At 49.1% G+C, this 17311-nt stretch overlaps 2 protein-coding genes across 2 annotated transcripts; both read right to left on the reverse strand.

Annotated features, from left to right (window-relative positions):
- Nucleotides 1–926: 926 nt before the first annotated feature.
- LOC101769980 (probable receptor-like protein kinase At2g42960) lies at nt 927–8508 on the reverse strand. Its single transcript, XM_004960976.3, has 9 exons — nt 8292–8508; nt 6875–7559; nt 6644–6748; nt 4963–5085; nt 4701–4871; nt 4389–4518; nt 4023–4232; nt 3862–3932; nt 927–2451 (listed from the first exon to the last, which is right to left on the reverse strand). Exons 2-9 carry the CDS (start codon nt 7540–7542, stop codon nt 1305–1307), a joined length of 2625 nt encoding a protein of 874 aa, XP_004961033.2. The 5' UTR covers nt 7543–7559; nt 8292–8508; the 3' UTR covers nt 927–1304.
- Nucleotides 8509–15095: 6587 nt separating this feature from the next.
- Nucleotides 15096–17036, reverse strand: LOC101770389 (aspartyl protease family protein 2). Its single transcript, XM_004960977.4, has one exon. The coding sequence runs from the start codon at nt 16830–16832 to the stop codon at nt 15279–15281; it is 1554 nt and encodes a 517-aa protein (XP_004961034.1). The 5' UTR covers nt 16833–17036; the 3' UTR covers nt 15096–15278.
- Nucleotides 17037–17311: the final 275 nt, after the last annotated feature.

A 17311-nucleotide genomic window follows, 5' to 3' on the forward strand; every position in this document is an offset into this window, starting at 1 on the left:
TACTGAGTAAAATGCCAACAACCGGTGTTTGCAGCTGCCCCACCATCCCTAGGAATTGTTCCGCTGGTGCAGTGATTAGATGCTCTGGTCAAGTGGGCAAAAAATTGTGAGCGATCAAAATGCTAGTCCACTGGACCAATAGCCTATGGTGATCTCAATATAGATTTCACAAAGCCAAAAAAGTAATATGTGCGTTGCGCAAATATATAAGAAATTTGTTACTAGTTCATCAATCCAAAGAGAGATTGAATTGAACCTCTTGCAACCATCTTTGTTCTAAACTAGCACATTACTTCCCAAAAAAAATAATATCGATGCAGAGAAGCAATGTAGGGATCAACTAGTGCATCAAGAAGTGATCATTTTGCGCAGATAGAGCTGCAAGCCCCTAAGGACCTTACGCATACAATAGCTCCTAAGTATTTGAGGATGAGAAAGTACTAACACGGTAACACCAGCATCAGTATTTCTTATGCATTGAAAGCTTTGGCTGTCAACATAAGGTGGCAAGGCACCACAATGTTGCCCTTAATACAATTATTACTTCAAGAGGCTGATCAATGGATAGACAAATAGCAGCACCTTTCATTATTTCTTATGCTGATAAACTTGAACCCTTTCAGATAGAATACCATTTGAATAATAACAAGATTAACTCATGAAAAGGTTCCATCTAACTTGCCAGCTTCAAGTTGTTAGTTGTTACTGCTTCATAAACATGTCCTACTGTCCTAGTACAACCTTTAGAGGGGGGTTGAAAAAGAAAGTGTAAAGAGTGGCCCTGAAAACTGATGGCCTCAGTTGTCTCCCACTAATTTTAGGAACTGTTCAGCTGATGCAGCAGATTAGGTGCTCTGGTCAAGTGCGCAAGCAATAGCTACAGCAACACACATGCTAGTTCAATTGACTGCACATAACCAAACAAGAAAAGAAAGAAGTGTTGTGCACAAAAATATACAATCCAAAGTGAAGAAGAATTGAAGATCTTACAACCATATAGTTATACTCCAAACTAGCACATGTTTCCCACAAAAACAATAATATTGATACAGAGAAGGACTGCAGGATCAAATACTGCATCAAGAAGTGATAATCTTGCACGGATACAAGTGCCAGCTAAGGACCTTAAGCATATCCTAAGTATATTTAAGATGATGAGAAAGTGCTAACACCAACATCAGATACCTTACATTGCTTATTATGAATTGAAACCATGGCTGTCAGCATATATTCATATAGGATGGCAGCAATCCTGATGAGAAGAAGACTTCAATGTCACACCATATTTTGATGGTCATCCATCTTCACCAATAATCTCCACATGAGCATTTTCCATCCTTGAAATGATGGAACCTCTTATTGTCCCTCACAATAAGCTCTCTCCCAACGATCCTTGACATGATCTTGATGGCATTATGGCAGTCCCCGCAGATCCTTAGGTTCTTAATGATGCGAAGCGGTGTCCTCGCTGGGGTGCTAATCAGACCATAAGCAATCGCCAGCCTCTCACTATGGTACAGCAACGCCTGCTCCTTGGCCTCCTGATCAATGTCATGGAGCACATACCTTGTATCCGGGACGTACCTCTGCTCATTGACCACCTTCTTTTCGATCTTGGGTGGCAGCCGGTACTCTGCCAGCTTGTTCCTCCCATCAAGCATGTTAATCCCCAGACGCCTCTTTGGAGGTGGGGTTGGGAGCTTCTTAGGATTTGCCTTGGATGGATCAAGCGACACCAACAACTCCTCTGCTCGGTCCTCAAGATCAATGTCTCCATTCATACGCGCCAGGTTCAAGACTGACTCCCACACCATGGCGCTGGGCTCGAAAGGCAGCTTCTCAATATACTCCATAGCCTCGTTGAGATGCCCTGACTTCCCCAAGACCTCAATGATCCCAACATAGTGCTCCACACCAGGCTCCATACCATGGTCCCTGGACATGGCATCAAAGTAAAGGAACGCCTCCTCAATGGCCTCCGAGTTGGCACAAGCATTGAGCACAAGCACATAGGTATGGCTGGTCGGTGCCATGCATTCCTTCATCAGCTCAAACAGCCGCAGCGCCTCGTCCCCAAGCCCATTCACCGAGTAGCCATCTATCATGATGTGCCACGACTCCATGTCGCGGTCAGGCATATTGTCGAACGTCCTGCGGGCGTGGGGCATGGCAGCACACTTGGCATACATCTCGAGCAGCTTGTTGTTGATCCGGAGGTCGCCGCGGAAGGGCGAGCGGAGGAAGAAGTCGTGCACCTTCCTGAGCTCGTCGAGCAGCTTACGGTTAGAGCAGGCGGCTGCAAGCTCGTAGAAGGTGGGCGGGTCGGTGCGCGCCCCCTTGGTGAGAAGCTCCACGGCGTCCTTCACCCGTCCCTCCCGGCACAGTCCCATCAGCTCCCCAGGCCCCGCCACAGGTTCAGGTGGCGGCGGAGGCGGAGTCGCATGCTGCTGCGGGGGCGGAGGCCCGTAGCCGTGGTGCGGCGGCGGCGGCGGCGCCTGATCCTGCGGTGGTGGAGGCCCGTAGCCCCGTGGCGGCGGCGGCGGCGCCTCCTTCTGCGGTGGTGGAGGTCCGTAGCCGCGGGGCGGTGGGGGTGGTGCCTGCTGGTGCGGCGGTGGAGGCCCGTAGCCGCGTGGCGGCGGAGGCGGCACGTGCTGGTGCGGGGATGGAGGCCCGTGGCCGCGGGGTGGTGGAGGCCCGTGACTTCCGGGCGGCGGAGGCGGCACATGCTGCTGCGGCGGAGGCGGCACATGCTGCTGCGGCGGAGGAGGCCCATAGCCGCGGGGCGGTGGAGGCCCGTGGCCGCCGGGCGGCGGTGGAGGTCCATAGCCGCGGGGCGGCGGAGGCGGAGAGGGATGTCCCTGCGGAGACCACTGCGGAGCGGGTCCGGGGGGAGGGGGATTCCTTGGCGGCGCCCACTGCTGCTGATGGGGCTGGTGAACATGGTTGGGAGCGGCGGCGGCGGCGGGGGAAGGGGAAGGGTGGTAGGCGTAGGACGACTGGGAAGATGAGAGGGGGCGGGCGAGGAGGTGGAGGAGGGAACGGGACCTGGCGGAGGAGATGGCGAAGGAGCGGAGCGGGCGCAGGTGGATGGCGGCGGTGGCGGCCATGGTGAATTGGTGATTGGCGAGGGCTTCACTTCTCCTCACCTCCGCTTGGGGGGTTTAGCCGTTTAGGCGAAGGCGAGATTGGGGGAGATGGAAGATGTGGAGATATTTCCGGGCTCGCGAATGGCGGAACGGTGGTTCATATGGGCTCCGCGGGTGGTTGTACTCGGCCCAGTAAAAGAATGAGGCCCATGTCTGCGTCACGGTAAACTAGGCAACGATCAGGGAAAGGCAGGCGGCGGCGGACTGAAGTGCCACGCCGCCGCGCGCCGTCGGCTACCCTACCTTCCACAGTCGAATTGTAGTTCCGGTGGCATTCAGTAAGTGCAAATCTACTCTCATTTCTCTCAATTAACTTCCTCGCTTGGATTTTTTACACACTCATCACATCGGAAAAAAGAGACGATCATCTTTTCTACTGGCCAAAAAGGTCCTAACCAAAGACCAGAAAACGAATTTCTGTACAAGCTGCTGGACAAACAGAATAGGAATAGGATTCACAGCAAGTCTCAATCTCTCAGGAATCGATCCGACTCTGCTCTCTAAGCTGGCTACCACCGAAGGATAATACCTACAGTACAAAATGCAATGTCCTCCAGAAATGCAATGCCGTGCCTATCTCTAACAACCATCCACACCCTCCAATGGTCGCCGGTGTGAAACCGAGTTCTTGGCCATGATGATTCGCTGTGCTCTCATCAGGAGTTAGGACTGAAACCTCGCAGACGGTCCCGACTCTCTTCGATCACTGCTTATCTCAAACTCGCTTGAGCTTGCCTTGGACTCGTTGTCTGCGTTGCTGCTGTGGCCCCTCCGGCTCCGGCGGTCCTTCAGAGGATCACGGCACAAGATTTAGACTTATTGCACAATAACTAAAGTAAGATTGTATAAACGGAACAAAGGAAAAGATATACAAACCTCCCGCGATGGGACATCTTCGGCCTCGAGCATCCGAACAACCTGACCCATGGTGGGTCTTTTCTCAGCATCTGGATCGACACACCGCAGTGCCACCAGAAGAGCACGCTTCAGAGCACGAGTGGCTGGTTTCAACTCCATGTCAGGATCCACTACCTCCTCAGCTCTTCTTGTGCCGACCATCATTTTCAGCCACTCCACCAAATGCACCTGCACAGCGGCCACGTTACAGCTAATCAACATTTGAAGCTGACAATGCATTGCTGCTTACAAAATTAAAAAAATAAATTTGCTACAAAGGCTACTAGGCATAAATGCAAGATAACCTTACACCTGAAATATATTCTCCCCTCGTAAGTAGCTCACCTCATTAGCAGGCCGACTATAGTCAACTGGATCCCTCCCAGTCACTGCTTCCAGTAGTAGCACCCCAAAACTGTAGACATCGCTCTTCTCATTTAGCAGACCAGTGTTGGCATATTCAGGGGCCACATACCTGAAACGGTAGTAAAATAGCATACGAATGGTTGTTTTCATGTAAACTTCCACAAAGCTAATTGTTCTTTCATGAAAAACAAAGCTCCCAACATGTAAAGTGTCCTACAGTAAGCGAATGCCACACATTCCCATTAGTGAAGCAAAGCACTAGAAAAATGAAAGAGCAAGCAAAGAACATACCCGAAGGTTCCCATAACTCGAGTTGTGATATGGCTCTTCCCTGCGCCCAAGAGCTTAGCCAGTCCAAAATCAGAAAGCTTGCCATTGAATTCTTCATCAATTAAGATATTGCTCGATTTAATATCACGGTGCACAACTTTTGGTTCTATGGCTTCATGCAAATAAGCAAGCCTGTATATTGTTCAGTTATAAAATCATATTACACAGCAAACAATATGCATAAGAAAAAAAGAGGCAAAACAATGGATGGTTCATTTCTTACGCTTTAGCAATTCCAAGAATGACTTTCATCCGGGCTTCCCAAGTAAGAACACCAAGTTGCCGCATGGCACCATGAATCCACTGTTCTAAGTTCCCGTTATTCACATACTCATACACAAGCATCCTGGAATTACAAGGTAAATGATAAGGAGAATGCTCAATGCTCAAAATAGATTACAAAGCAGATAGGTCTGCATGGTGTATTCAAAAGTGATTAACAGGGCTGAATCTAGATGGATAAAGCAAAAGCAAACATTAACAGCAACAATTTTTTTATTTAATCCAAAATCAAGTGTTCTCATAAAGATATAGAACGCTAAAACTGAGGGACAAGTCTCGGATATCTTCAAGTTCACCTGAGCTGAATGAAATAACACACTGCTGTTATTACAGCAATGGTTCTCAGATCACTACCGTGAATATATTTTCTTTTGTAGAAGTTGGGACAATTTTATGTATTTATTTAGTCTGATATGAGGCTGAAACTAAAAGGTGAAAACACATATCTGAAATGCTAACTGAGAATCTGCTCTAAAAACTTGCAACCAGAATATCACAGCTTTAGTTGAAACAATCCATACAAGATGTGGTAGCAGGAGCACAATTACACTTCTAGAAGATCAAGCTAAAACAGGCAGTCAGGCACAAATCCTAAAGTAGATACAGTTTGCCTTCAGGAAATTTATTTATGTTGTTAATTGGATAAACCAGAGATTTTAAATTCCTAAGATCTCAGAATATTTCAATGCAACTTACCTACCTTTGATGAGTATTTTAGTCACCATTGGTCGATTCTAAAGCTTATTATCACATAGTGCACAATTGCCCTTCGCCTTATATAAGACAGCAATGCTGCAATATATATGGTGATGCTAACAGCTTGGTGATTGGAAGCTGCTTAATTTCTGATTAAGGATTGTTTGATTGACTACTATACTTTGCGGCTTATTTCTATGGACATAGTCCATGGCTAGACCTACAATGCTTCTGAATCCATTTGGAAGCCCTTTGTATTCAAGCAAAAGCAGCAAAGGTGATGATATATCCAAGAGAAGAATGGGACACAAGACATTGTGGGATTTCAGTGGTTCATTCCATACATTGATTCCATCCAGTAAAAGAATATTGATTAATACCTTACTGCCTAAAACTATAACAAGTATCATACGAGTTTGCACCATACATGCATCAAGAGATATGTAACGAACATTCATAATTAGTGAAAACCGAAGCACATTTTCAGTAAGCAGCTCACTAAGCCAGAATGATGGACCAATAAACATGTACACTTCTACTGGGTCCTAACTTACAAGGTTTTTCATAACCTATTGAATATGGTATCAGTATCAACAAAAACAAACAAAAATTGAGATAATGCTCGACTGAGGACTCAAAGGTGTTTTATTTTTCATAATAATGATTATGATGATATGATCTAATGGATAAAGGTTTCAAGAGCTGAAATGGAATAGCTGAATCGATGTACTAATGTACTTTGGCATGTGCATTCTAAAAGTTTAATCAAGTAAGCAGTTTTTAATGGTTTAACTTCGAGATCGTATCATGAACCAAGAAAGCAATTAGACATGAATCAGTTGCCATCCTATGCAAGTACATATATATGATAGCAGAGAAAACTGTAGCCATCAGTCAATGCATTTGATTGGGAGAAATAGCTTCACCTATGGATTCCCTCAACACAATATCCTAGAAGGCGGACAAGATTCTTATGCCTGACGTGTCCAATTGCCTCAACTTCAACCCTGAACTCCTTTTCTGCCTGGCCCCTGCAGTGACATACAAAACGGTATCAATATGCTGAGACGTGAAACCATCAAAGAGGGCTGAATAACATTTTAAGTTCTATATGGGAGTTGTCCTTCAAGGTAAAAATAAAATTGAGAGCTTCTTACATGTTATTGAGGAGCTTTTTTATTGCAACATCAGTCCCATTTATGAGGCGACCACGGTAAACTATTCCATATCCACCTTCTCCGATGACATTTTCCTTAGAAAAACGATTTGTTGCGTGCTCCAAATCTCTCAAGGTAAACCAGTGACCCCAGCCTAGATGTGAAAACTCCGGGAGACCAACCAATGGTGATGCAGAGACAGTTGCATATTGAGAATACTGCCTCCTAGCATTGCCTGAGCTGCCTTCATCGCCAGAATATGAACTGCCAGCCCTTTCACATTGGTACGCCGAGCTGCATTGGCTCAAATTATCGGCATCACTTGATTTGCTCCTAACCAAGTGTGCCAGCATTTTCCCAGAATCTTTTTCATAAGGTTTTTCCTGCACTGCCAGCGCATGGCTTTCTTGCACATGAAAATTTTGAACAATAGCATGCTCACGCACTTCATCTACTGCAATCTCCTTGGAGACATCCGGAATTTGAGATATCGGGATGTTATCAAAAGACTTCTTCGGCTTCCTCCGATATATGGACCAGAAGCACATGAAACCTAGGATAAAAAAGATTACCACCCAAATACAGATGCCAATCACAATCCATAGCCTCAGTCCAAACGGTGGTGTCCTGGAAGATAACTCTGCCCTCAGGATTTCGCCTGTCGTCATCTTTATTCCTCAGCAACCTACACACAAGCATCGGCAATGTGATGTTAGCTTAGCACTTCACTGAAGAAGGCAAGGAAGACTAGCTCAAAGTAAGATCAGAGCACTGCAAATTTGCACTGGCAACGGAAGGAGGTTGCACTGCAAAACGTACAATTTTTTTATCAGCGCAACATCAAGCTGGTCCATAGCACAAAAAATCAATCATCATTGATCATAAATGCAAGTGAGAGGGGAACGGCCGAACGGGAAGAATATGGAGCGCAAGGTTCTTGTGTTAAATATCAGCCAAACAAACAGAGCATTAATGACAGATTGTTTCTCGGCTACTTGCCCCCTTCCAAGGCAAACACTCCTTTCAAGTGTGCAGTCAGATCAAGAACAAAAGGAAGGGGGAAATCGAAAGTGTGGGAAGAGAACTGGTTAATCCTATCAAATCAAAGAAAACGATCAGCGAAGAATCCAAACTTTCAACTTTGCACTCTAGCCTTTCTTGAAAAGATTCGATCTAATTTTCAAGCTGCTCTCACCATTACCCAAGAAAGGAATGGAATCCAACCAGTCTTGAAGGGGCAGCAATCGCACTAGATCGATAAAATGAACAAGGCACCATTCCACCCAGAGTAGCTTCCAAGCAGAGGAAGCACCAAAGAAGGCATTGCTCCAATCCAATTCCAGACAAACAAAGAAAGTGGGCAAAAGAAATAAAAAGGATTTAGAGGAAAGAAAAGAGAGATCACTGCCATTGCAACCTCTTGACATCCCCTGGTTGGTGAGAAACCCTCCGTGGAGTAGTACTCGTGGTACTACCCCGCTCGACGCTTCTTCCTCTTCCTCCAGTTCCAGCTCTTGGTTTCTCGGCTCAGCCCCTTTGCTTCGTCAATCTGGCCGGGGAGCAGATGGCCATGGGAGGCCGGCCGGCTCCGGGAAGAGGGAGGCAATGCTGGGGATGGATTGAGAGGAGAGGAGAAGGGGCTGTTTGGATACGAGGTGCTAAACTTTAACAGTGTCACATCGGATGTTCGGATGCTAATTAGGAGGATTAAACATGAGCTAATTATAAAACTAATTGCAGAACCCTGTGCTAATTCGCGAGACGAATCTATTAAGCCTAATTAATCCATCATTAGCAAATGGTTACTGTAGCACCACATTGTCAAATCATGGACTAATTAGGCTTAATAGATTCGTCTCGCGAATTATACTCCATCTGTGCAATTAGTTTTGTAATTAGCTTATGTTTAGTACTCCTAATTAACATCCAAACATCCGATGTGACAGGTATTAAACTTTAACAGGTGTTTCCCAAACACCCCCTAAAGTTAGGTCACAACACTGAGTAGAGAGAGAGAGAGAGAGTGAGTGACAGGATGGGGAAATGGCGTGAGAAAATGGAAGAAAACAGCTGTAAAAAGAAATGAGGATGGCCGCCGTTTCGCTAGGGACACCCGCACGGCTGAGTTTTGTAGGTGTGAGTAACTCTGTGGGATAGCAAACAAAGGTAAAATGGATGAGTACGATATATTTTAGATGTAGCATATTTGTTGAGTCAATCGTTGAAGTTGATGGATCGTTGTAGATTTGGTTAATGCTCGACCATATAGAAATATATTATAAAAAATATCTTTAAATATTAGAATCTCTTGTATCAGGTCCAAGTCAAACCATCTAAACACTCCATTGAGTAAAAAATCCTATACGCAATGCTATAAGAAATAAATTATATATTTCATTTAGATTAGTGTTGGGCATAAATATTAACCATAGTATTGACAAACAATCACAGACAAATGTGATGGTCTTCATGTCCAGACATTATGGGTCAACATGAGTTGTCCACATGCGAAACTATTTTCTTTAGTTAGCGACTTTAATGCTTAGATCGTAAGGTGACATGGATCTGATCCATGTGTATTGATGCGGCCATTTAGAACGGTGCAAATTAATATCGAATTGTTTCAAAGATTTTTTAAGATGCATTTAGAAGCATAGTGAGCACATTTAATTATGCTCATTTATTTTCAAATAATAAGGTCATGAAAACATGAACTGTAAGTAAAATAATAATCGAACATATTTTCACTCACTACATTATCACTCACTACATTATTGGATGATATGACTTAATGTTTTTTATGCATCGGCTATAACCACTCAATACTGAAGTGGAGGCTATTGCATGTGCGCTGAATACTAAAGTGGAGGCTATTGCATGTGCACGGAGCTAGTTTTGCCGGAACAATGAGAGTGTGAGAAGGATGGGGCGCGTGGAGGCATGCAACGGAAAGGTTGGGCGTCGCAGCTCACGCACACAATAAACGACTTATTCGCTTCAGCTTATCAGCCGGCTTATCAGCCACCGAACAGTGTTTTTCTCTCACAACAAATCAGCCGTTTCAGCTTTTCAGCCGGCTTATAAGTCCAGCCAAATAGGCCCAAAAAAGTTATTTGGTAACCAGTCGTAGATCGCCACACCACTGTGGCGGCGCCACAACTCGAGGCGAGAAAAAACGACGCCACAGCGGTGGCGGCGCCTTCTCAGGAAGAGCCTGTTTAGTTGCCCAATTTTGGACAACCAAAATCACTGCACCAGTACTGTAGCATACTGTAGCGTTTCGTTTGTATTTGTGAATTCTTGTCCAAATATTGACTAATTAGGCTCAAAAGATTCGTCTCACAAAGTACAACCAAACTGTGCAGTTAGTTTTTGATTTCGTCTACATTCAGTACTCCATGCATGTACTGTAAATTTGATATGATGGGAAATCTTCTTTTTGTATAGTGTTAAAGTTGAAATTTTGGTAACTTGCAGCCTAGCGTGGTGGTGCGGCGAGTAGCAGGCGTGGTGAGCTGGGCGCGGGCAACCAAGCGCCCCAAAAGCTTTCAACACAAGCCACGAGGAGAGGCCCTGGGCGCAGTCCTGGCCCACATGCCATCGAGACTGCAGGGACCCTCGTGTTGGTTAGCGGTGTGCACGCAGCAGAGGGGTAGAGGGTGCCGACCCGACCCATGCCCTGGGCGAGCGTGAGCCTGAGGTCAAACGGACACACAGTCCAAATCTAGGCACGCTGGCTTGCAAGATTGCAGCGCAGCTCATGGATGCGCGCCTGATTTTTTTTTTTTTTACCATTTCAACCCCCGCGGGCGGGGCCCGCCGCGAGCTACTACTCTGTCTGGGTAACGGGCCCACGGGCAGGGAAATGACGGGAAGGCCCACGCGGCTCAACGGCTAGCTCCTTCCTCCCTCCCGGGCTGACGTGGGTCGCGCTCGCTCGAAGTCAGACGCTGGGCGCGGCCCATCATCTGTCACGCAACGTCCGGATTTTGATTGCGGCGGCCGAAGAACAGAGAGAGAGAGAGAGAGAGAGGGTGACGCCCGGGTCCCACGTCCAGCCAGTTCATGGTCCAGCTGCACGAACTGGGGACTGTGTCGAACGCATCTCCTCTTTGAGTTTACTTTGAATTTATGGACGCACGATTTTGGATTTGGTTTTATGAATTCTGCATGAGCATGGCCCGCCGTGGAGAGCTCATCTAGCAGAACACGTGGATTTCACAGGAATTTCTACGCGTTTGCGATGTCCTCTTGCCAACACGTAACTGAGAGCCCACATGACACGATGACGTTAAACCAACGACGCGACGGTATTACCACACTGCTTATTTGGACGATGATGACTGCCCACATGCATGGTGTCATTTTCAGCACCCCAGCTGGCGAAATGGTGGATGACTCATGCCTGCCTGCTGCATGCATATTGCATGTACATGAACACTGCGTGCAGTGCCATCGATCTTTTACTCTCGTTCCACAATCCGTGGGGTAGCTAGGCAGAATTTTAATAGAGCAACGATAAAGTGTAGGAGTATTACGGTACGTAAATATATTATATTATTTTAAGAATAAATAAATTATAACATCGTCTCCTATATACTGTCGCTGTGATTAATCAGCTGGACACCGACAACGTGCAGTATCTTGAGCAACTGGTTGGTTCTGGCGCGGCAGGCAGGGGTCGGATTAGGCCTTGTTTAGTTGGCCAATTTGGGAGGTGCCAAATTACTGTTACAGCACTGTAGCACACTGTAGCGTTTCGTTTGTATTTGTGAATTATTGTCCAAATATTGACTAATTAGGCTCAAAAGATTCGTCTCGTAAAGTACAACAAAACTGTGCAATTACTTTTTAATTTCATCTACATTTAGTACTCCATGCATGTACCGCAAGTTTGATGTGATGGGGAATCTTCTTTTTGCATAGTGTCAAAGTTGGAAGTTGGGAGTAACTAAACATGGCCTTAGACTAGTCCATCCCGTGTGTTCATGGTTTTCTTCGTGTCTAGTGGCATGATTGATTGCTTGGTTTTCCGACTCCTGACGGGAAAGAATATTAGTGACTGTTTGGCTCCGGTCGCTAAAATTTAGCACCCATCATATCGGATGTTTGATACTAATTAGAAGTATTAAATATAGGCTAATTACAAAACTAATTGAACAGATGGAGTTTAATCCTTGAGATGAATCTATTAAGCATAATTAGTCTATGATTTGACAATATGGTGCTGCAGTAACTATTTGCTAATGATGAATTAATTAGGTTTAATAGATTCATCTTGCGAATTAGACTCCATCTGTGCAATTAGTTTTGTAATTAGCTCATGTTTAGTCCTTCTAATTAGCATCCGAACATCCAATATGACACTGCTAAATCTTAACACCTAAGTATCAAACACCGCTAGTCCTTTTTCTCTCTCTTTTTTTCTCGTGGGACGACGCGAATCGATGGCTCGCTTGGGCCCCAGTAATCGCTTGCATACTTGAGAGGTGTCAAGCTCAGCTCACGTGATGTTGCCAGGATTTTCTCCCCCAACTTTTTGGCTAGATTTAGTTGTCAGTTTCAACTGTTCCCGAACCAGCGAGACCCTATCTGTCTCTCTTTGAAATTAGTTGTCATTTTTAATTTTACTTGAGATCGAGAATTTTTATCCTTATATCTTTGGTAATTGATTTCTAAATTTTCGTCTAGTCTAGCATCGTAACAAGCTTTATACTTTGATATTCGCCATGAGAATACTTTGTAATACATAATTTGCATGTCGGTAAAGTACACGATTTTTTAAAATTAATGGTCAAACATAGAAATGTTTGATTTTGACAAAGCTAGAGCAACAACTAATTATTTTAAACAGAGCGAGCGCATTGTACTGCCAAAATTTGGGCAAGGAAAACTGATTTCTGTGCTGCCAGATTTTGTGAAGATTGATGATGTTTAGCTGACAAAATGATCTCCTCTTTCATGTAGCAGCCATCTCCTCTACTGCTCGCATTCTCCGCTTGGACCCCTCCATCCTGCCGGCTAGCTAGTGCCTTAAACGCCAAGTCTTAGTTGACACCGTACCTGACGGCCGATTTGCGGTCTCGCGATGGATGCGCTCGATCTCCTGTCTGTGCTTTTCCCGTGGCATTTCAAGATCTTTGCCGTACAAGTACAAAGCACAACCTACATGCATTATGTGTCGACGTACCGTGAGACACTAGTAGAGAATTGGGCTTTAGTCCCGGTTGGTAGGGTGCAAATATCCCGAAAATCCATCCGGGATAAACCAACCGGGATAAAAAGACCCCCTTTTATCCCGGTTGGTATTACAAACCGGGATAAAAGGATTCGAGGATTTAATCCTCTTCCAGTCACCTCGTTGGGGACCCTTTTATCCCGGTTGGTATTACAAACCGGGATAAAAGGCTCTTTACCAATCGGGATAAAAGGGAGGTCTTTTATCCTGATTGGTGTTTCAAATCGGGATAAAAGGTCTCTCAGAGTCTTTTTTTCCCACTAGCCTTTGCAACCGGGATAAAAGGTCCCGGTTGGTGAGCCCCTCACCAGTGACTGAGTTTTAGTCCCGGTTGGTGAACCTTTTGTCCCGGGCCAACTTTAAACCGGGATAAAAAGGGGCGCATGGAAAGTTAATTCTCTATTAGTGAGAGAGAGGTGATCCATGGCGTGTTGGCACAAAGGAGCACAATACGCAGGACGATGGAGTTGCTTTTGGAATCGGACCTTGCGATCCAAGAGGGTGGAAAGATCAGCCAGCATGAGGAGACCAAACGATCATATTTGGGTGTCGGCCCAGGAGGCCTGGGGTCAACCTCTAGAGAATAGCCAAATAGGAAAAGAAGATGGCAAACCTAGCTGCCCCCAGGCCAGGCCGGTGCCGTGGCCTGGTGTGGCGGATAAAAAAGAAAGTGGTGAGCCTCGAGAAACTGAAGCTTGTTGCATTGCAGTTACAGGTAGCCAACACACTTGATCATGCCCTTGTTCTCTTACCTCCAAACTCCCAACTTTGGCACTATGCAAAAAGAAAATTCCCCATCACATCAAACTTGCGGTACATGTATGGAGTACTAAATGTAGATGAAATTAAAAACTAATTGCACAGTTTTGTTGTACTTTGCGAGACGAATCTTTTGAGTCTAATTAGTCAATGTTTGGACAATAATTCACAAATACAAACGAAACGCTACAGTGTTGCTACATTAATTTGGCGCCTCCCACATTCCCCAAGTAAACAAGGGCCATGATCAGACGGGAGGGGGCAGTCACCAACCATTGCGCATCTTGGTCCAATCATTTTCTACTCTGCTGCTGCTGCTGCTTTACTGCCGTGCCGACGTGCATGCATGCTGGAGCAGCGGAAACGCTACACGTTGCCCCGCATCTGCGTATCGCATTTACGTGCAGATGCAGGGAAGACGCCTGTGATGGTGCATGATCCCAGTCGATCGTGTCCCGTTGCCCGTTGCATCCGTCGCATGGGCGTCAGCGTCAGTCAGTCACATCTGCATGGGCCGGGGGGCAGCAATGAAAGCTACTCCGATCCCGCGACTCAGCCAGCAACAGCAGGCAGCATGCATGCGCTCAGGCGGCGGAAACGGGGCCGGAGCCGGTGCCACGCATCAACCACGGCCACCGGCGGCGACGGCCACGAAATCGCTGCACCACTTCTCGGCGGCGAGCCAGTGGCGGCCCGGCCGTGAGCCGCAGGCCCGCAGCTACGCTACGAGGGTGCAGTGCTGCATGCGAAAGGATACGAGACCGTCCGACCGACACGGTCCGGATCTCCGGCTCTGTCCATGGAAAGATAAAAGCAAGGGAGCCATGAAATGCATGCGGCCAGAGCAGGCCATGTGTAGTCCGTCATGATGATGACTACTTTAGCACTTCCATCAGGACCAGGGGACCCAGGCCAACACGCTGCAGATCGACTCGGTAGTATCTATAGATTTTACCATCTGCAACGCCAGGGGAACCTGCAAAAGAAATTAAGGAGAAAGTAATGGTGCTTGGTGCACACTGCTCGATCTCAAGCTCGTACCGAGCATTCTCACCTGACGGCTCACTGCTCCCCGATACCTTCTCATGGGATGATACGCCAATGAGTACGTAGTAGTTTGCAAGTGAAGTTATCGGCTTGGCGTTCATGCACAGGCGCAGCTTGCAATGCGGCAGGGGATTCAATTCAAGCAGAAGAAAACCACAAGCACGCAAACAACATGCAGGCGGCAGCACAACAACGTGAACACCTCGTAATAACCGCAGGGAAAAATAACACAAACAACAGAAGACGCCTTCCTTTGGCCACTTCTTGTGCGGCCTGCAGCTCTTTTACGCCACTCTTACAACGGAAACGCTTTTACCAGTAAGTCGCTACGAGTAAAGAACATCACGTATCCAGCCTGGCTCAGCAGCTCTTGGGCACCAGGCCGACGCGCTGCGCGTCGCCGTCGAACACCACGCGGAACCCCTGCTGCTGAATGTTGCCGAGGATGGACACGCCCCCGTCCGTGCCCGCCAGCGCGAAGCAGAACGTGCCCCGCGTGTCCACGGGTATCAGGTAGTTCTCCGGCGGCAGCGCCACCGCCGCGCCGCCCGCCAGGTGCACCGACAGCGTCGGCACCTTAACCACCCGCCGCCTGCCCAGGTCGTAGCACGTGTCGAACAGCGAGAACCCGCCGGGGCTCGGCCGCAGCCCGCCCGCGGCCGCCGCCGCGGCCCGGAACGCATCGCGCACGGCCGCGTACACGGGGCGGGCCAGCCGGGTCACCGACGTGCCCGAGTCCAGGATCACGCCGCCGCGGCCGGTGGCCGGGTCAAGCCGGAGGTCCCGCTCCGACACGCCGCGGACGCGCGCGCCGCCGACGCTGAACCCCGCCACGCGCACGTAGTAGAAGGTCGACATCCTGGGGTTCCGAACCATCGGGGTGAACGACACGCGGGCGCCGGCGCCGGCGCCTGCCCCGGCCAGGGCGGCGGCGCCGAAGGTCAGGGTGGACGACCGGGTGGACGACGGCTTCAGCGAGGAGGTGCGGTCCACGAGGCAGTAGGAGAAGCTGCGGCCGTAGCGGCGGGCGACCTGGGTGGGCAGCGACAGCCTGCCGCGGCCGAGGCCCAGGAGCCCCGCGGCGGCGACGAAGAGGCCCTCGTTGTCGTGCCCGCACCCGATGGCGACGCGCGGCACCCGCGCGCCGCGGGCGAAGGAGAGCGTCTCGGTGGCCAGGTCCCCCGCGGTGATTGACCCGTCGCCGTAGGCGACCTGGTAGAGGCACGACCCGCGGCGCTTGTTGCAGCCGCCGGAGTCGAGGCGGCGGCAGAGCGGCGCGGCGCAGGGGACGGTGGCGTAGGAGCGGGAGCGGCGCGGGTCGAAGACCCTGCCCGACTGCGCGTAGCAGTGGCGGCAGGGCGCGCACTGCAGCCAGACGACGTCGCTGCCGGTGTCGAGCACCAGGAGCGCCGGCGTGGGCGGCGTGCCCACGCCGACCTGCGCGAAATACTCGCCGCTGCCCTGCGACAGGCCGGACAACACGGGCGCCGCGAAGCCGCTGCCACCACGGCGTCGCGGCGCGCGCGTCCCGTTGGTGGCCCCGGCTGCTGCGGCGGAGGATATCGCATCGGCGCGCGCGGCGTCGCGCGCCAGGCGGTGCGCGAGCAGCTGGGGCGCGGTGGCGTTGGGCGCCGCGAACGCCTCGCGGTGGGCGAGCACCAATTCCACGGCGGAGGCGTTGCCGATGCCGTCGAAGACAGCTGTCAGGTCGGTGCTGGTGCCGAGGATGGCTGCGGCGTCGACTCGGGCGGTGGGTTCGGGGGAGAGTGGGGTAGCGCGAAGCGTGTGGTACTGGTACCGCGCGGGCGGCTTCGGGAGAGCGGCGGCGAAAGGAGGCAGTTGCAGGACGAGGAGGAGGAGGAGGGAGCAGATGGGGCTGGCCGCGGAAGCCATGGCGCCTCGTAGTCGTAGCATCGAGCAGGGGCGGGGCGGAACAGGACAGAACGGAGCAGTGGCCGGGTTGCTTATTGGTTTTAGAGGAGAGCAGCAGAAGAGGAAGGGGGTGGAGAGGAGTGAGGTGGCAGTAACGGGCGCGGCGCGGTGGTCAGTCAGGATGGGGACTGGAGGCGGGCATGGCGTGATGGGTGGTGGCAGTGGGGTTGGCCGTATGAGTACGTGGAGAGGCGTGGTGGTTCCCGAGAATAAATGCTGCCCTGGCCGAAGGAACTAGCGTTTCCCAACGGGCGGCCGACAGCCTGGCGTAGGCGAAAGATCGAGGAGGAGCCGCCACGCTAGTATCGGCGCCGCAGTAGGCTACTCTTTCTTCGACGTCGGCGTGAAAAGCGTCGGCGTTTAGAGTAAGGCCATGAGAGGTATTAAAGTTTAATACCCTATTTTTAACATATTTTTATCAATTCTCTTCTAAACACATGTGTTAAAAGGATGGGTTAAAG

This window comes from Setaria italica, chromosome III (genome assembly GCF_000263155.2).
Source record: "Setaria italica strain Yugu1 chromosome III, Setaria_italica_v2.0, whole genome shotgun sequence".
Classification (NCBI taxonomy): Eukaryota; Viridiplantae; Streptophyta; class Magnoliopsida; order Poales; family Poaceae; genus Setaria; species Setaria italica.

Bases quoted from the DNA above. Each gene is read 5' to 3' on its own strand.
- LOC101770389 (XM_004960977.4), bottom strand. From the start codon at position 16,832: ATGCTACGACTACGAGGCGCCATGGCTTCCGCGGCCAGCCCCATCTGC.
- LOC101769980 (XM_004960976.3), bottom strand. From the start codon at position 7,542: ATGACGACAGGCGAAATCCTGAGGGCAGAGTTATCTTCCAGGACACCA. The intron at 5,086-6,643 runs GTGAAGCTATTT...TTGTAATTCCAG, and splicing joins TGTGTTGAGGGAATCCATAG to GATGCTTGTGTATGAGTATG. The intron at 3,933-4,022 runs GTTTGTATATCT...GATCCTCTGAAG, and splicing joins AAGATGTCCCATCGCGGGAG to GACCGCCGGAGCCGGAGGGG.